Source organism: Elephantulus edwardii, unplaced genomic scaffold, assembly GCF_000299155.1.
Source record: "Elephantulus edwardii isolate Elephantulus edwardi_28Jun2011 unplaced genomic scaffold, EleEdw1.0 scaffold00075, whole genome shotgun sequence".
Taxonomy (NCBI): domain Eukaryota; kingdom Metazoa; phylum Chordata; class Mammalia; order Macroscelidea; family Macroscelididae; genus Elephantulus; species Elephantulus edwardii.
In genome coordinates, this window is record NW_006399825.1 from 2,380,835 (window position 1) to 2,401,863 (window position 21,029).

The 21,029-nt window shown below is 37.7% G+C and overlaps 1 protein-coding gene across 1 annotated transcript in view; it reads left to right on the plus strand.

The window, feature by feature from the left end:
• The window catches only part of PLCL1 (phospholipase C-like 1), a 405,823-nt gene that overhangs the window by 346,979 nt on the left and 37,815 nt on the right, over positions 1-21,029 (plus strand). The window contains exons 4-5 of the mRNA XM_006889069.1: positions 3,999-4,074; positions 6,539-6,648. Of these exons, the coding sequence (XP_006889131.1) occupies positions 3,999-4,074; positions 6,539-6,648 (186 nt within the window). The remainder of the gene's footprint in view (positions 1-3,998; positions 4,075-6,538; positions 6,649-21,029) is intronic.

The following is a 21,029-nucleotide window of genomic DNA, read 5'->3' on the forward strand; positions in this document are numbered from 1 at the left end:
TTTTCTCCCTCATCTGTTTCAATGCAGTATACATTATTGAACCCATCTTTCTCAGTCTCTCCCCAACCCCAAGGTCCATCTTGTTTTACAACAGTGGCACCATGCCGTATTTGTCCTTTTGTGACTGAGATACCTCAGTCAGCATAATATCCTCCAGGGTCACTCATTTTGAATAATATTGCATGAGTTCCTTGTTTTTCAATGCAGCATAGTATTCCATTGTGTGAATATACCACAGCTTCTCTATCTACTCATTTGTTGATAGGCACTTAGGTTGTTTCCAACTTCTTGCATTGTGAACAAAGCTGCAATAAACGTGGGTGTGCATATATCTGCTTGGATGTCAGTTATGGTCTCTTTGGGGTATATTCCCAGTAGTGGAATTGCTGGGTCAAATGGTATCTCTATTTGCAACTTTTTGAGAAAGCGCTATACTGCCTTCCACAGTGGTTGTACCATTTTACACTCCCACCAACAGTGAATCAGGGTTCCAATTTCTCCACAACCTCGCCAACATTTGTTGCTTGCTGTTCTGTTAAATTTTGCTATTCTGACCTGGGTGAGATGATATCTCATAGTTGTTTTATGTGCATTCTTTCTGAAGTCCCTTTTTAATTAAACATAATGAAGTTAGTCAAGTTGACTTGGAGATTCTGCAGAAGATTTATGAAGGCTGGTCACCCTGATGTTTTATTAACTGGTTAGGATAGAATCACAGCTGAATAAAGACAAGTATTTATAATGATTCTTAAAGTATAGCTGGCGTTTTTTGGAGGGGATATAAGACAAGTGGGGGATGGGAGATTTAAGATGGTCTTTGAATATAGAAAACAGTTCAGTGAAGGTGATCCTGTCACTGCCATGACTGTGGAGACAAAGGTCCTTTGACCTGCTCTGTGTCAGCACTCTTGTTTCATACACCCATAAATCAGGCATGGAAATGTGGCTCAGAGCTAGTCCCAGTACAGATACGCATCAAAAGGCAGTGAATTTTCAGTGAGCTTGTAAATACCCTGATCTGTCTTCGTTCCTGTTCACGAAGAGTTTTACCAGTCTTGTAATGTTGACTTTGCTTAAAAACAAAGGGTGTTAATCTGTTAATGGTGCTTTTATCTGTTGGTTTAACAATTTTAAGAAATTTTCAAGCTTAAAAATGATCTGTATTTGAGTTAACAAATACATATATGAAGCAGCAATCAGGTTGAAAATGAACTGAATGAAATCCAAGTATTATTTTAGGTGAACTGTATGTAGTTAGACACTTATAGAACCAAAGAACTAAAGCAGTGTTTTAATTAGAAGAAAGGCAAGAAATAAATGAAAAATTTCTTAAAGGGAGAGTGAAAATAGGTCCAGAATAGATTGACTTTATAATTGGCTCATATATGCTCAAATTATAGTCTGTCTAAAGTTTCTAACTTTTTCCTAAAAAGCAATGTATTTAAGTATATTTCTTTACAGGCAAAAAAAATATTTAAAACAGCTGATATATGTTTTGATTATACTTGAAGAGAGAGTCAGTTTGGGAGAAAAATTATTTTCATGATCCTTTACCTAATGAATTCTCCATTTCCAACAATTTGTATTTGCTATACACACTTTACATTTTAATATAATATTAGTATCTGTGCCTCATCAGTTCTTTGGTTCCAGTCTGAATTTGTTCACTGAATGGCTATGTAGCTTTCAGCAAGCCAATATTTGACTCAGTTTTCTTGTTTATAAAATGGAGTAGTCATAATAGCCCTTATGATTCTAAGCACAAAAAAGTTCTGTGGTTCTAAAATGATAAGGAAAAAATGAAAATTTATGAAAGATTTCCAAGCCTTGATAAGAAGAAATATCATATTATTAGTATCAGTAAATTGTGACACTGATTCTGCAATGATACTAAGCAATAAATTAATTTATTCAGAATAGCTTGAAGAACTCCCCCCCACTCCCACCAACAGAGGATAGATAATTTCATCCATTTCTGAATAAAAGTGTTACTGTTCCCTTAAGTAAAGCTTCCTTTTTTTAAAAAAGGAAATGTTTTTGATCTTAACTGACAACTTCGCACACTGCTGTTTAAAACACGGATAATGCATAAAGCAATGCTAACTTTTATCTGGATAAGTTCTCTATTCTTTTAGCTACAAAGCCATGACAATGAAATAAGATCCATTAGGAGATATTCATGTGACAGAACCAAAGAAAAAGCTCTTTGTATTATTACAACAGGCCAAGGCAACTGGGAGCTCAGGCTGAGACATGATATGTAAAGCAGGTCCCTGCCGGATTTTATTGATTGGGTAAAGCCAGTGGTACTTGGCTGGTGGATTATCTGAGGACATGCTTCTCACCTTTTCTTCTCTGCTTTTGCACTTTTTATTTCATGTGCATCTGGAGACTAAGGAAGTGGATAAAATTCAAGCCCCCTCTCTCTGCCCTCCACTAATTAAATCAATTATTTATCTGGGAGGCAAAGTTGAAATTGTGTTTATAAATGGGATTTGGAATTATTAGTACATTTCAGCCACATGACTTATTTTCTCTACAGCTCTTTATAATTGAAAATTGACTGTGAAAACCAGAATAGCATTATTGTAAATAAGATGGAAGATGTTATAGCCAGGTGCCTTGGAGTCAACTCTTGACACAGCAACCCTGCTCTGGTGGCCTAGTGGCAAGAAGCTGCACTGCAATCCCGAAGAAACGTGGTTTGAGCACTAAACTGCTCCACAGGAGAAGCATGGGCAACCTCCTCCTGTGCCATTAACTGCCTCTGAAAACCCTCAAGAGGGTCAGGTATGGGTCGTTTCTGACTCGACGGCATACAACAACAACAGCAACAACAACAACTGGGTTTTTAATGGACCATTGCTATTAAGTAGATTATCAGAGCTTTCTTCTACACCTTGAGCCTCCACTCGTATTGATGTTAACCTTCTTTACTATCTGAATACTTGTAATCATAAATGGTTTTACATTTGTAAGTGATTGCACAAGTTCACAATCTGTTCAACAGTATCTGTTCGTGGAATAGCAGGGAAATGTTCTACTTGAGAACTTTATGTCCGCTCTGGATTCCACCTTGAACTGCCTTTAGATCCCCGAAACAGACATATATGAGGATAGAATTTACAGATAAAATAAGGCAATTATTGAAAGTAGAAGAAGAGTAGCTGAAAATTTAGGAATTGTTTGTTTGCCTTTTGGTTACCTTTTTGACTCTGTGCATTTCTAAAGGACGGCTGTTATTCAGTTTTTTTCTGAACACAGCTGCTTTACCTCAGGAAAATGATGATCTTCTCCACTTCTTCCGACACAACTGCCACTGGACTTCATGAGCAAAACCATTATCTTATTTCCGCTCTCTTCACTCAGTTTATTACTTATTTTTGGAACCTACATCCTTTCTACTTAAATGTGGTATGCAGGAACATTTCAGTGTTGCTGTTTATAAGTTCTCCCCAGATCCTGGCTCTGACTTCTAGTCTTCTTGCTAGTTCAGCTCAGCTTCAGGGAGAAGCAGTTCTCCGCCTTCTTTGGGCCACTTAAATCCAAGCTGCCAACCTCACTGATACATTCAGTAGTTTGTTAGCATCTCAGTAGATGATTCCTGTTCCCCGCCCCCCCCCCACCTTGCCATCTACCTTGTTCTTGGAGAACTCAGGAGTAAGGGATGGTGAATCCCTGTGCTCGTGGAGGAAGAAATTAGATGTGCACTTAAATAATGAAGATTCATTTTATCCCTCAGTTAGTTATTTGGCACCCACTCTGTGTCAAGTACGTCCCATAGCTGGAGCAGTCGTAAGGAAGGTGACTCAAGCTGCAGTGTTGAAATAGAGGGGAAGCTGGAGCAGAGATTACCCCTCCCTCCCTTAGCGCATGTGATTGTGATCTCGGTGCCCCATCACTGGCAGCATCACATATGTCTCTCTTTATATCTCATCTTCTCAGGGAACATTTTGAAGATTTCTGACAACTACTTTCTTATATTTATTTTGTGACAGATGATCCAAGAGAACCGGGTTCTCATAGAAATGGCAGACACAGTCCATGAGAAGATTGTGCAGTGTCAGAAAACAGGTAAAATATTTTCCTATTTTGTTTGAAAACTATGATGATAATTCTAGGCAGATATTTCTTCTGAGATCTGTGCTTTTTAAAAAAACATTAAAATATTTTTATTCTATGGCTTAATTATTTGAAATACACTAAAGTCTTTGCTGAAATCTAAGTAAAAGCATGGGTGAAGGTAATGTGGAAACTGATGATGTTTTAAGTAATGGAGGTTTCTGAATATATTTTAAAAAATTACTTCTTTTTCATGTGAGTAAGTGCAAATTATATCAGTTTTTCATATATTCATACTGAATCTACTTTAGTTGAGGAATCTAGTGAAAACATTTTCTACAGATAGGGAAATCATGGTTCCACAGTGCCCCTTAAGACCTACTTCACTTTTCTAGTTTGAGCCAAAATTCCACTGACCTTCCTGAATTTCTCTATTACCAATCCTCATGTAAGATTTATTCTTTTTTTTCAGGATCAGATGGGTTACGTATCTTTAAAGGCACACCTGTTCATATTAACTTTCATGTGCATTTCATGTACTTGATTATACACATGCAAAAAATAACATCAGAAACCATTTCTTGATTATATATATGATATGCAGGACACATACACTGTGTGTGTGTGTGTGTATAGTTTTTATTAAGTGCTGTTGAGTCGAAAACAACTCATAGTGACTCTATGAATGAAAGTCCTGAACACATGTAACCTTCATCGTTTCTCTAAGTTCCTAAAGTTTCTGGAGGCAAGCTATTTCAGAAATGGATGCTATTCTTGCTTCCAAACCTGTTTTAATTTGGGAGCTCCACCAAACACTGTCCACCATTATCACATTTGACACATCAGTGTCACAGTGTTTACCATCACAGCAACTACGAGTTACCTCTGTACAGAAAATTGACAGACCAGTGCTATACCACTTAGAAGAATGTTTGACTGAAAACAAAACAGAATACACACCTTTGTAGAATCCAGCTGCTCCACTCATCAAACTAGAAGGGGAGCGCGCGCACGCGCGCGCGCACACACACACACACACTGATATACTTAACATACTATCTTACTAAATCCTGATTACAGCAAAGTAGTCATTATTATTCCTAATTATTTATAGACAAGGAATCTGAGATTCCACATTGATAAGTTAATACCCAAGATTCCACTTCCACATGTGGAGAAGCTTACTTTTGAACCTATACTAGTCAATTTAAGTGATGCTTGGAACTGACTTACCAGTAAGTAGGCTATATGTATGAGTTGACTAGTAGCACAAGAGTGAAAACCAGGTACCTCTTTAAATGAACTATGCATGTGTTAACTTGGTCTTCTCCATATTCCATATGGTAAATACTCCCATTAACATCATGTCACTATTGAGGAAACTGAAGCCTGGAGAGTTTCAGTAACTAATTGAGATTTATGAAATTATGTTCTTCACCTTATGCTATATTGTCTTTTTATGTTAGACAGCGCTGGTGTGAGATGGCACCAGGAAAAAAAAATGTACTTGACACTGTCAATTAAGATAAAGTAACTAGGAAAAAGGGTGGCAGGCTACTTTAAGCCCATCTTGCTTACAATGCAGGTTCCCTGTGTGGCTCAACTATAGGAAGATGTCCAACAGGGGCCCTGTCATCCTTTAGAGGAGACATTGGTAAGCCAGAACATGTCAAAATAGGGATGGTTAAACCAGAGAAGTTTCAAGGTTCTGAATAATATTTTCACATACTTTAAAGGATGGTGGATTGGAAAAATGCTTATTGATGAGGGTTCAACTATTACCTGGGAGCAGAAGTTCCACAGAGAGATATTTTGACTTGATAGCTTTCACTCATAACTTTCCAAAACAGGAATGACCTATCCAGACATGTTTTCTAGCCCCAGGGTGATAAAACAATGGCTGAAGAAATGAATGATGGGGACATTTTAATAATATTCAAGCTAGCTTGAATGAATGATTTAGAATGATTTTTGATTCCCAAGTCAGAAAGATTCCTCCCCCCCCCCAAGAATATTGTTGGTGTTTAAAAAATTTTTTTTGATCCACTTTAATTATCTATTAACTTGTGTATCTGTGGGACCTATGTCCTCTACTACCAAACTATGTAGTTGAGTTTAAAAAAAAATTAAGAATTGTACACTCACTATTCACACATCATGCCATCTTGTATGAAAACCAGAAAAAGACAAATAAAATAGATGTAATTTGTGAGAAGAATTTGCTTCACAACCCTCAATGTCTTTGTCTATATTTTAAAATGTAACTTGGCCAAATACATTGGCTGTTGTTGATTTTCTTCTAAGGGTAGACATTTAGTGAGGATAAACCCAATGGCAGTGAGAATTCAATTTGGGAATTTAGAAATAATGACAGGACAGTGACAGATGATTGTATTTTTACTAATATCATTTCTATGATGAAAATATCTACTTTCTGAAATATATAAAGTGATTCTTATATATTCTCTTTTTAAAGGAATGGAATTCCATGAAGAACTTCATAATCTGGGAGCAAAAGAAGGCTTGAAAGGAAGAAAACTCAATAAGGCAACCGAGAGTTTTGCTTGGAACATGACAGTATTGAAGGTGCATGAAATATTTAGCTTCCTCCCTTTTCCTTGACTTTTTCTCCACCTCATCTCTCTAACATGCAGAGAGAAGCATCTGTGGTTAAGCCTTTTGGTTTGGATTTTTAAGTATCCCGTGGCTTGATTACTAGTTCATGCTCTTAGACAAAGCTTTTCACCTTTAATAGAACAATGAAGTTTGCAGCAGAGACAGAGGAGAGCACAGTGTGTGAGAACTAGTTCCATTGTCTGGTATTTGCTCTTGTGTGTTTTTGCTTCCTGAACACATCTGTGCAAGGTGATATGGATATCCTTTTAGTGGAAGGAGTAACAGTAAATGTTGCTGAGTAAGGTTCTAAGGCTAGTGACTTGGAATAAACTCAAACAACAGAATATCTGGGGACATTTATGATTATTTAAGAACAATGTCTCTTGCAAAGATATAGTCTTACATAGAATAGACTTGGAAACCATATTCTTCAGATTATAATTTGCTTTCTGCTCTAAATGAATTTTTAAGTAAAGGTGCCACTTTTCTAATTTCTTATGTGAAAGGAAAATTTATTTAGACAGAATAATTTATTCTTGGCATGTGATGCAAGGGGAATAATGGAATCAGGAACAGACAATAATAATAATTGCTTTAACCATTCTGTATCAGGCTCTGTGTTATAAGGTTTACATGAATTAATAGTTTAGTACTCATAATAATGCAGTACTTTTAGAATTTTGTTTTTTCATATGCAAAAACTGAGACATAGAAAGGGTGTGTTTGTTAAGCAAAGATATCGAGCTGGTAAATGGTGGAGCTGGAGTTTGAACCCAACAATTTTGTCTTGGAACCTGTGATGCTAAATAGGGTTCTGTGATGCTTCCAAACTAAAATGGACCAGTAAGAAAGATCTGGAAATCTACTTGTAAATATCAGCCAATGTAGTACTGCTCTGAACCTATTTCTGTAACACTTCTTCCTTATGCTTATATCTTGAATCTATAGTTGTATTAGTTCTTGATGGATTCTTCAAGGTTCTCTTTGATTTTCAGAGATCCTTAGAGTCATTTTATTACTTTCTGAAATATTTTACTTGGCACCAGGAGGCATGAGACATATTGTACTCAGAAAGTATGCAGTCAGGGACTTCTCCAAATTATTGAGGAACAGTGATGTTAGTTTGAGGTCTAAGGTGTGTCTGATTTAGAGCATGGTCTATTATCACTTGCTATATATCTGAGGGTTGGACAATGAATAAAGATGACCAAAGAAGAATTGATGCCTTTGAACTGTGATATTGGAGAAGGATAGTGAATGACCCATGAATGGCCAAAAGAACAAACAAGTATATCTTGAAGAAAGTGTAGCCAGAGTGCTCCTTGGAGGCAAGGATGGTAAAGCTGTGTCTCACATACTTTGAGCCTGTTGCTATGAGAGAAGGACACTTCCTTGGAGAAGGACACTATGCTTGGAAAGGTGGAGGGTCAGTAGAGGAGAGGAAAACCCTCAACCAGGTGGATTGACACAGTGACTGCAGCAATGAGTTCGAGTGTGTCATAGAGTCTTGAGGACGGCACAGGACAGGACAGGGTTTAGATCTGTTGTTCATAGTTTGCTATGAGTCATACTCTACTCACTGGCACCTAGCAACAAGAGAGTCTTTTAATTATTTTTCATTGGTGTATGTCACTACAGTGCTTACAACTGGTTCAATTAGTAATAGGCAATGGCAAGGATCAGCTATCAAGATGAAGGGGGCTTGTGGAAAAATGGTTTTCATACACTTGACAAGTACTCCTCGTCCTATGGGGGAGAAGGGATGGGAATTGACGAATAGTTGATGAATATGTGGATTCATGTATCCAAAACTATTTCATTCCAAGATAGTTCCTGATGAGTACAGAAGGAACTGGAGAAAATGAGATATATGCTCTCTGGGGAAATGAATGTTTACAGGAGAGAGTGGTGGAAAGGGACATTGGTCTAGAGGCAAAATGAGTTGAGGCTGAAAGCTAAAATCTTTATGTATTTTCTGCAATTCATCATTACATTGATTTGGTATTAATAAATGACAAAGAAGTTGGAAAAGCTTTCATAGAGAAAGATTAATAACTTTGAGTTGTAATAAATATGAATTATGATTATAGTGCTCCACTTTCCAAACCAGTGATTAGTACTTAAAATCCAGCAAGTAGCCTGAATCAGCCTGGCCCTAGAAGTGTGAGTCCAGAATCGAAATTTGCTTGGTAGACATTTGAGTTTCCCCGCACTTTTCCTGTATGTCCATTTTCAACTCTAACCCATTTCTTCTCTCTCCCCTCTTTTCTGTCCGAATTGTACACAAAATTGTAATCCTTAAACAGCCACTGTGTGTATTTGAAGTGATATATTAACATGTGTCTTAATGGCACAGCCTTACATATCCCTTGGAAAAAGTCATTACATAAAGATAATTCTATCACATTCCACATCCACACATTAAACATTCCTGCCAACTTCCCCCTCCCTCTCCCCATGACATTTTTCAGAAATGAGTTTTTCTTGATTAGGGAGTTCTGGGGGTGGCCTAATGGCAAGGAGCTGTGCTGTAATCCTGAAGGTACATGGTTCAAGGCCACCAGCTGCTCCACGGGAGAAGGATGGGTAATCTCCTCCTGTGTGATTAACTGCCTCTGAAAACTCACCAGAGGATCAGCTATGGGTCGGTTCTGACTCTACGGTACACAACAACAACATTAACATAATATTGAAATCTTATACTAGGACCTTTACTGCTCTTCAAGGCTATTTAGAAAGGAATACTATACTTCCACTTAGATAACCTATTGTAGTAAATTGTTACTATTTTTGTGACACAACAGTTTTAAAGAGATTCTGGTAGATAGCAAATTATGTCACTGAACAAAATTGCTATGAAGTAGAATTAATTTAAAGTCTTAGACTCCATACAGGATGATTTGGCTTTTTAAGTACAAAAACATCCTGAAAGCTTGATTTGAAAGGTAGTCATAGTCCATAACAGTGTAATTAATATTAACACCAAGTCCAGATTTTTAACCAGATTTCTGAATAGGCATTTCTTTGTTTAGACTGTTACCTGTTGTAAGAAACTACATTTCACTATATGTATTATTTTTTAAATTATTTTTAAAAATGTAATGAAGAAACAAATGTCACCAGGCTAGATAATTTTTACATGGAGATATGTGAAAATAATATTAGAGAAATAAAATTTGTAGATTTTGTATTATAAAGGAAAAAAATACGTGAAATAGATGATCAAACCATTTCAGGAGAAATAAAAGGGCTAAGAAGTAGACTTTTTAAAAATTTATTCATAACTTTCATTGATTATTAGTTGAATGATTACTGAATAAATATTCTATTTCTTCTTCAGTGGTCACTCCTGTTAAGTGATAGGTATCTATACTATTTCTAGGTAGATTTTCAGCTGATCCCTTAAAGCATTACAGCATGTGCAATAACATATGAATATTTTTATAGATTTACATTGAAGTATATATGATCAATCATTTTTCATTTACCTTTCTAAATTTTTTTCACTCCTTACGCTTTTCTCCTTCTACTTTTATCTCGGTAACATTTTCTTTTCCTTGTGAATAGACAAGGCTGAAGAAACTCACTTCTCTTCCTTGGATGATGATATTCCCTATACAATCCTCAAGTTTCATGCCTTCATTGTTCTGGGGAATCTTGTTACATAATGGGAATTCTTGAATGTCAGTGTCCCAATGTGGTGTCTTAATTTGTTGCTGTTTAGCTGCTGTGGAATCAGTTCTGATTCTTTAGGATCTCATATACTACAGAACGAAACACTATATCCTCCTATATGATCTTCAAGGTCATTATTATTGAGCTCACCCATGAACCATCTTGTAGCATCTGTGCATTTTGGTTGCCTCCAACCTAGTATAGTCATCTTCTTTCAACAATATATTGAGCTATATTCTGTCATCATCCATAAGACTCTCATTAGCTATTTTTGGAAGTCTATAACTCAGCCTTTCTTCCTGCTATACCTTAGTCTGGAAGCTTTGTGAAACCTGCTCATCATGGATGATTTCATCCTCCTGGTATTTTGAAATACTAACGGCATAGCTTCCAACAATATAGTAACATATAAGCCACCAGAGTACAACCAACTGACAAATAAGTGCTTGTTTCTTCCTAACCAAGTTTGCTAAAACATTTGATGTTCTACTTATTTGACAGATGAGAGATAGGAGACAAAAAGAAGACATGAAGTATGAGGAAAGGGAATGCATCTTTTAAGGACTGAGTGAGAGAAGAAAAGGATCAACCTCAACTACAAAATAGACACAGATACTTTCAATCATTCTGTAAAACCCTGTTGAGAGACCAAAGTAGACTCTTCTGGAAATCATGATTGGCATGTATCTAAGGCCACTGTCAAGAGAGACCATGCCAAATGTCATCCATGCTGCCCTCCAATGGTACATCTACCCATCGCTAGCTGCCTTTGCAGCAGGACTGGGGGGAGATTAGATTTTTCCTTAACTCAAACCCCAACAAATGAAATAATGCAGTAATAACAAATCACTCTTAATATTGATATTAATAATAATCAAGAAGCAAAACAGTTAAGAGTACAGACTCTAGAGCCAGTTACTTTCTAACTCTGTGGTCTTGAGTCATTTTCCTTTTATTTCTGTGCTTTTAAATCAATCAGAACAGGCTGTGTACTTTAATAACAAACCCACCAGAATCTTCATGGCTTAAAGCAATAGATTATTTTTGCTTACATTATATGTCCATGTTGTTGTTGTTGGGTGCTCTTGAGTCGAATATGACTCACAGTGACCCTATGAACAGTGAATCTGAACCCTATCCTGTCCTGAGCCATCCTCATCATTTCCGAAATGAGCCCATAGCTGCAGTCACTGTGTCAATTCATCATATTGAGAGTCTTCATCTCTTTCACTGACTCTCTACCTTTCCAATCATGATGTCCTTTGACAAGGATTAGCCCCTCCTAGCAACATACCTGAAGTGTAAGATGTAGAAAGTAAAGATATGTCCATGGCAGACACAAATAGATTTTAAAATTCATCTTTCAAGCTTATACTCACTTGCTGCTTAACTCTCTCCCATTCAAAGCAAACCAAGCCAAAATATCCAGCCTGACTTCAGGAGAGAAGGGTACATAGAACCTCCTCTCAGATACTGATCTCTACTAACATCAGTTTCCTTACCTCAGAGAATTACATTTAAAAAATATAAAGCAAACCAGTTGCCTGGTGACTTGATTCTATTTTAAGATACCCTAAGTGTGGTAAAAGCGCATTTGTGATGAATAAGTCATTGAATATACAAAACTTGATCACTCTATTTTCTGGCCTTGTTTCTGTTACTAAGTCTATACTTTCTGACTGTCCTTCTTTACTGTTTCCAACTTTTGCATTAAAGTCACCAGTTATCATTAATGCATCTTGACTGCATGTTTGGTCAATTTCAATCTGTAAAATTCAGTACAAGTTTTCAATTTCCTTCTCTTTGGCTTTAACTGTTGTGTATATGTATGAAGGTCTTCTGTGTATGTGTATGGATAGTATGCATGCATATGTCAGCAATTCAAATCAGGCCAGGTACTGACTGTGGAACAAACCATCAGTTACTCATGGGCAAATTCAAATTGAGGCTGAAGAAAATAAAAACAAGTTCACAAGAACTAAAATATGATCTTAAGTCTTTCCTATCTTAATTTAAAAATCATTTTAAGGATAGTTTTGAAGCATTTAACATCAGTGATTGAAGAACAGATGAGTTGTGGGATGACATGAGAGGTATCATCCATGAAGAGAGCCAAAGATCGCTATAAAGACAGAAGAGAAAGGAAAAAACAAAATTGATGTCAGAAGAGACCCTGAAAATTGCAGTAAAGCATCGAGAAGCCAAAACTAAGGAAAGAGATGTTGAAGTAGAAGAGTTGAACAGAAGATTTCAAGGAACTGCTTGAGAAGACAAAGCAAATTATTGTAACAGGATGTGCAGAGCTAGAGTCGGAGAAGGAAAAGTGAAGAGCTAGGTAGAACTGAAAAACACTCCGGCCTTGGTTGCAATATTTAGAGGTGCTAGCAGCAAAATCTTCAATGATCCAGGAAGCATCAAAATAAGATAGAGGGAATACACAGAATCACTGTACCAAAAAGAATTGACTGACAATGAAATATTTCAGGAAACACTGTATAATAAGAAGTCAATAATAATAATGAAGGGTGAAGTTCAAGCTTCACTGAAGACAATTGGCAAAAAATTTGAATTGACATCTTTCAAATGACTGAACGTGCTTCCCAGTCTATGCCAGGAAATGGAAGAGGTCCATATTTGTTCCCAATCCCGAGAAAGGTGATCCAACAGAGTGTGGAAACTATAAAACAATAGCATACGTAAGCAAAATACTGCTGAAGATCATTAAAAAGTGGCTAGAATAGTAGATAGATAGGAAACTGCCAGAAGTTCAAGCAGGATTTAAAAGAGGCCGTGGTACCAGGGATATCATTGCTGATGTCATATGGATCCTGGCTGAAAGTAAGGAATACCAGAGGGTCGACTCTGCAAGGACATTTGACTAGTGGATCGTAACAAGTTGTGGCCAATATTGAAAAGAGTAGGAATCCCAGAGCAGTTAATTGTGCTCATGCAAAACCTATACCTAGACCAGGAGGCTGTTGTACAGATAGAGCAAGGGAAAACTACATGGTTTAAAATGAAGAAGGGAGTGTGCCAGGGTTGTATTCTCTCTCCATACCTATTCATTCTGTATGCTGAGCAAAGTTTTTGAGGAAAAAAAAGTGACGTGTGAAGTTCAAGCTGCACTGAAGACAACTCTGTGAAGAGGAGTGTGACATCAGCACCAGAGGAAGACTCATCAATCTGTTTTATGCGGATGACACAACCTTGTTGCTGAAAATGAGGAGAACTTGAAGCACCGTAGCAGAAGACAAAAGAAAATATAGCCTTCAATATGGGTTACATCTTAATGTCAAGAAAACAAAGATTCTTAACAATGGACTAATGGGTAACGTCATGATAAATGGAGAAAAGATTGAAATTATTAACCCTATCTTACTTGGATCCACTGTTGGCAGTCAGGAATAAAGGAGAAGTACTGTACTGGGAAAGTCTGCAGTTGGGGACCTTTCCAAGTTTTTGAGGAGTAATGATGTCAATTTGAGGACAGAGGTGCATTTGGTTGCATATGGTCTTTCTAATCACTTGCTGTGTATCGGAGAGTGAATGAATAAGGATGACAGAAGAAGAATTGATGCCTTTGAGCTATGTTTCTGGAGATGAGCACTGAATACCCCATGGACAGCCAAAAGAACCAACAAATAAGTCTTGGAGAGAGTGTAGCCAGAGAGTTCTTTGAAGGCAAAGATGATGAGGCTTCACTTCACATACGTTAGGCACGTTGCTAGAAGGAGCTATTCCTTGGAGAGGAACATGATGCTGGGAGGGCTGCGAGGTTACAGAGGACAGGAAGCCCCTCAACCAGGTGGATTGACACAGTGACTGCCACCGTGGGCTCTAATAAATCAAGTAGTATGAGGATGGCATAGGAGAAGGCAGAGTTCAGATGTTCACAGGGTTATTAACTCAATGGCACCTAACAACAACAATAACAGTAATGCTAGGTTTTGTGCAGAGCTGTCTGGTGGTTAATAAAACCTCCCCTTCTTGGTCTCATGAAATGGATTGTAGAGTCAAGGAAGCAGTAATCTATCAATCAAATAATAGGTTAAGTTTTTCACCTCAATGAACAGACACTTCAGCAAAGAAGACATTCAGATGACAAACAAGCATATGAAGAAATGTTCAAAATACTTAGCTCTAAGAGAGATGCAAATCAAAACAACTATGCAATATCATCTCACCCCAGTAAGACTAGCAAAATTTAACAGAACAGCAAACAACAAATGCTGGCATGGTTGTGGAGAAACTGGAACTGTTATTCACTGTTGGTGGGAGTGTAAAATGGTACAACCACTATGGAAGGCTGTATGGCACTTTCTCAAAAAGTTGCAAATAGAAATACCATTAGACCCAGCAATTTCACTACTGGGAATTTACCCTAAAGAAACCAGACCTGCTACCCAAACAGATGCATGCAAACCTGTGTTTATTTTGGCTTTGTTCACAATAGCAAAGAGTTAGAAACAACTCAAGTGCCCATCAACAAATGAATGGATAGAGAAGCTCTGGTATATTCTCACAATGGAATACTATGTAACACTGAGAATCAAGGAACTCATGAAAAATTACACAAAGTGGGTGACCTGGGAGGACATTATGCTGAGTGAAATATCTCAGTCACAAAAAGACAAATACGGCATAATGCCACTGTTATAAAAGAGGACTGACGTAGGGGTTGGGGGGAGACTGAGAAAGAGGGGATAAATAATATATACTGCACTGAAACAGATGAGGGAGAGAACTGTTTAAAAGTAATATATGATTAGATATTATTGTTATGACAGGAGTCCATAACGAAGGTAACATAGTGGACTGGACTTGTGGGGAGGGACTGAATAACAGTGAAAGAATATTTTCTTTTTTTTAAAATTTTTTTTTATTTTATTATTTTTGTGTGCGTGTACCGTCAAATCAGATCTGACTGGTACAGGAGGAGATTTCCCCTCCTTCCCCGGCAGAGCATCTGGTGGATTTGAACCGTGCCCCTCTGGGATTGTAGTTGCGAATATTTTCTTTTACTTTTCAAAAAGAAATAAAAATTGTGGGGGGAGGCAGGGAGAAAAGTGCAACAATGAATGAATGGATACCTAAAGTCTCTGTAGACTTTCATTAAAATCAATTTAAAATGAAGAAGAGAAAAAGCTCTGAGATGATGTTGCAAGGCAGTAAGAATATGTGACAGGGATTTGACCTAGTCGGAAAGGTCAGGGAAGTCTTTCATGAGGAAGTACTGGTTGAGCCAAGAGTAAATATGTTTAATCTTTCACAAATTCCAAAACCTTGCTGTGTATCTTGATACTTGAGCATTGTTGCCAAAACAATCTGCAAATAATGGTGAGAAGAAAACCAATCTAAATAAAGATGTGCTGGATGTCCTTCAACATGGCCCAGGGAATACTAACATTCCTGCCTCTTTTATTTAATTACCTTTCATTAGCATCAGAGCTAATTTGTTGCCATATCAAATCTAGTCATGAGTCATATTGTTAATTACAAGTGAATTTAATCTCCTACTTTCTACAAATTGATCTGTGGTAGCATTTGGTGGTGTGTGTATCCATAAAATCCAGTTGACAGCTTGTAAGCTATCAAGGAGGATGCTGTAAGCTTGGCTGGCAAGAGATTTTTGCTACTGAAAGCTGGAAAGATACAGAAGGTTATTCAGAATTATTAGAAAATTGTATATATGCATATGTAAAAATAGCTATGTTTGCTTTGGGGGAAAAGAAAAACAATTATTTTAAATTTTAGATGTACTTGGCCTGGTGAGTAAAGATCCAGAGGCAGGTAGTTTGAAGCCACCAGCTTTCCCACAAGAGAAAGATGGACCGTCTTCTCCCATGAGAGTTACAGCCTCTGAAACTGTGCTTGAGGGTCAACTATGAGTCAGTTCCTACTTGACAACACACAACAATAATGATAGTAATAAAGAAGAAGTGTTCCTTAGAGGCAAGAATGATACAACTTCACCTGACTTACTTTAGGCAAGTTGTCAGGAGGGGTGGATCCTTGGAAGAAGACGTCATGCTGAGAACGGTGGAGAGTCAGAAAAAGAGAGGAAGACCCTCAAAAATGTGAATTAACGCAGTGACTGTAACAGTGAGGTTGAGCATATTGCAAATTGTAGGATGGCCCAGGACAGGGAAAGGTTCTGATTGGCTGTTTTAGGTTCGTTATGACTAAATGGCTCTGATGGCTTAGTGGCAAGAAATTGCTCTTCAATCCTAAAGGCGCCTGGTTTGAAGCCACCAGCTGCTCCATGGGAGAAGACTGGGCACTCTCCTGCCTTGCAATTACTACCTCTGAAAACCTACCGGAGGGCCAGCTACGGGTTGTTCCGACTCTGTGGTAAACAACAGCAGCAACAACAACAACAAGGTGACTAAATGGCTCATTACAACAATAACATAGTAATTTTAATGTTGTATGAAATAGCTCTTTTTCAACAGTACAGGCCAGTTTTGCTGGAATGCTAATGCTTCTTAGGATTAAGCTGGCTGCTTACATGGTGTCTAGGATTCTGCCTTGGGTGGCTGCATCCCAGCTGTGCTGCCTGTGGGTTTAGTAGAGATAAAAGCCAGGCTGCTGGCATGGTAGTGGAAGCACAGACTACTTAACTTTATCTCCAGAAGAACTAAATTTAGTATCTCTCAGAGGCACACTTTTTTTTTTAGATGAAAGCTGCATTTTATAATGATTCTGAATAATTCAAAAGTGGCAGGATTCTAATGAATAGATACATCACAAACCAAGGAACTTGGCTCCAACCTGTGAGGTTATAGTATGTCTTAATTTTCTGACAAGATTATTTTTAGAGGAAATTTGTTGGTTTTTTTTTTTTTATGTCCAGATTCATAGTCTAAGGGTGAGTCTTAGCTAAGGTTAAGTTTGATAACTGCCTTTCAGCTATGTAATGTAATAGTATAAGTGCAAAGAAAAATGCGATAAGTACATGTTTCATTCTAATTTCATATCTTTCTCATAGGTTTTAGAGACATAGGCCTTTCTTTTACACTTGATACTCACTGGAGAAAAAGATATTACTACTCCTCATTGCCATAAAGTTGGAACTGATTCATAATGCACCCTCAGTTGGCTTGGTGAGACTGCAAATCACAGAGAAGATCACTCATCTTTCTCCCATGGGGCTGCTGGTAGAGTCTTGTTCTTTCTAACACAAATTAGAAGAAGCTTAGCTACTAACTGAAACAGGAGCAATTCTAACCCACCAGCCACTCCTTGAGGCCTCCCAAAACTTCAGCCTAGGGAAACCTATGTTCAGTTCTGCTCTCTCTATTAGCTGCATCAATTCGACAGCACAAAAGAACAACATCTCCAAATAGTACAAAGTGATATTTTGGTGTTGTTATGTACTGTCAAGTCACTTGCAACTAATAGCGACCCTATCTATGTACAACAGCTCTGAATCCTGCCGTATCCTGAGCCAATCTCATTGTTTCCAACAGACCTAATCCCATTCCTTCAGTTACTGTGTCAGTCCATCATCCTGGGTCTTCCTATCCTGCTCTATCCCTCCACCCTTCCAAGCATGATGTCCCTCTCCAAGGACTGATCCTTCCTGGTCACGTGCCCAAAGTATGTGAAATGGAACTTCAAAATCCTTGCCTTTTCTGTTTTTTTCTCCTGGCAGTCCATGATATGTTCAACACTCTTCTCCAGCACCACAACTCAAAAGTATTGATTATTTTTCTGTCATTCCTACTCATTGTCCAGCTCTCTGACACATAGCAAGTAATGGCGAAGGCTCTAGACTGACATCATTGCCCTTCAGTACTCTAGAGAGGTCTCTGACAGCAGACTTTCCCAATGCAATTCCTCTTTTTATTACCTGACTGCTAGTACCAAGATGAAGTTTTTAACAATCTCAATCAATCTCTTCTCTTTATCATGAAGCTGTCATTTGGCCCACTGGTGAGAATCTTTATTTTCTTGATGTTGAGATTGAATTCAAATTGAAGACTACAGTCCTTGACCTTCTACAGCATACACTTCAGGTCCTCTTCAGTTTCAGCAAGCAAGGTTGTGTCATTTACATATAACACAGGTTGTTGATGCATCTTCCTCCAGTCCTAATGCCACATTCCTCCTAGTAAAGTCTACCCTCCCAAATGATCTGCTGTGCATATAGATTGAAAAGATTTGGAGATAGGATGCATCCTTGATGTACTCCTGTTCTGATCCTGAACCATGCTATATTTCCCTGTTCTGTTCTAACTACTGCTTCCTGGTCCAAGTATAGGTTTTGCATGAGCACAATTAAATGGCCTGGGATTGCCAGCCTTCTCAAGGTTAGCCACAATTTGTTGTGATCCACACAGATAAAATGAGGAAATGAGCTTATTTCATTGAATGTATGACTATGTGTAGTTTGTGTGTGTGTGTGTGTGTATACATATGGGGACACTAGCTGTTTAGTGGTAGGATATTTGCCCAGAAAATCAGTGACAACCTTTTGGATTAAAATGTCCCAACATGCAAGGAGTTACAAGAATTTTACAAGACCCGACAGCATTTTATACATTTGTTCTTGGGGTCACCATGAGCCAAGGGCTGACTCAACAACAGCTAAGCAACAACAACATATACATATGGATAGATGCTGACAAACACAACAAATCTTAAGTTAGATAAAGAGAACTTGTTTGAACAGATTGCTGCAGTAAATAGAAAGGGTTATTTCAATAAGGAGAGACTATTGTCATAGGGGCAATACAGTTTCCCTAAGATATGCAAGCATCTCAAGAAACAGGTGACAGAGAAATTTCTTTTATCACACTCACTGCTACTCAGTCGATTCCTATTCGTAGTGACCCTCCATCTGGTTTCCAAGGCTGCATCTCTTCATGGAAGAAGAGTGCTGATCTTTTGAATTGACAAACACCCATGGCCTTTGGGTAACGGTGTAACTCACTGCGGACTCTGGCATGAAAGCACCTTTTTCTTTTATCAGAACTTTAGCACAGACTCATTGCTGACCTTCCATTGGGTTTCTGAGGCTTCAAATCACCCAAGAGGAATTTGCTCATCTTTCTCCCACAGATTTGTTGGTGGATTTGAACTGCCAGAGAAATGTGGCTCTTGGATTAGCACTGTAGCACCCTGTGTGCCCTGGGAGCTCCCTTTTATAAGAAAGGGATTTTAAAAACTAGAGAGAATGGAGTATGAGACATGAGAGACCTGATGGTACATATGATAGATGAGACTCAGGGAGAGTCCTTCAAGAAAGAATTGTAAGCTGCATCAGGCTGAAATGTGAGAGTTTAGAAGTCAGGGGAAATAGAGGAGTTCAACTAAAGCTGTTCACACTAGACTGTGGCTACAAATAGTTTAATACTTTATGAAGCACAGAATGAAAATTTCAAGGATTTGTATCTGGTCTTGTAATAGGTAAATGGGAGAATTCCCGATTCTTATGTTTTCTTAACTATTCAAAGGCATTTGAATGTTTGGATCACAGCAAATGATGACTAACATTGAGAAGAATGGGAGTCCAAGAACATTTAATTGTGCTCATATGACATCTATAATTGGACCAAGACGCTGTTATCTGAATAGAATAAGGGAACACTGCATGGATTAAAATCAGGAAAGGTTTGCATTAGGGTTGTATCCTTTCTCCATACCTATTAAATCTGTTTTCTTAGCAACTACTTTATGAAGCTAGACTCTATGAAGAAGAATGTGGCATCAGGTTCAGAGGAAAACTTGTCAACAGCTTGCTTTATGCAGATGACACAATCTTGCTTATTGAAAGTTAGGGGAATCTGAAACACTTTGCTATAGAAGATCAAAGACTCTAGCTTCCAATATGGCATATCCCAACATCAAGAAAACAAAGGTCTTTACCAATAGACAATTGAACAGGATCATTACAGATGGAGAAACGATTGAAACTGTATATTTCTTTGTAGTTGTATCCATAATCAACACTGTTGTTACCTGCTGTTAGGAGATCAGGAGACATGTTGCTTTGCGCACGTCTGCTATCAAGGACCTCTCTAAAAGACTGTAGAACAATGACAGTCTGAAGACAAATGATTCCTGAAATAATAGTTCAATGTCCACTCTCTTTGTATATCAGTATCTTCCATCACTAAAATGTTAAAAATATCAGTAATAATGGAGGGAGTGATTAATAAAACAGACCACCTTATAAGTAGGAAACAAGGAAGGAAATAATTTTCAGGCTTGGTATATTAATAGACTACATAGTCTTGTACATTATTCAGTTTGGTACAATGATCTGCATATTCTTTCCATCTTTTTTCGATACTTCCTCTGTCATTCAGTATTTTGCCCATAGAATTCCTCAGTACTGGAACTTGAGATTTGAAGTTTTCTTCAGCTTGAGAACTTCTAAGTGTGTTCTTTCACTTCGGTCTTCTAATGGCACTTTTCAGATTGCATCATAATACTTTGCTTCATCTCTTGAACTGCCCTTTGAAATTTTCTGTACAGCTTTCTTATTTGAACATTTTTTCCTTTAGGTTTAGCTTGTCTACATTGAAAGTCAAGTTTCTGAGCATCTTCTGACATCTGTTTTGGTCTTTTCTTTCTTTCCTGTATTGTTAATGAGCGTTTTCCTTTTCATATATACTTGTTCTCATCCTAATTTGTATGATCCTTGATAGTTAATAGTCAATGCATCAAAT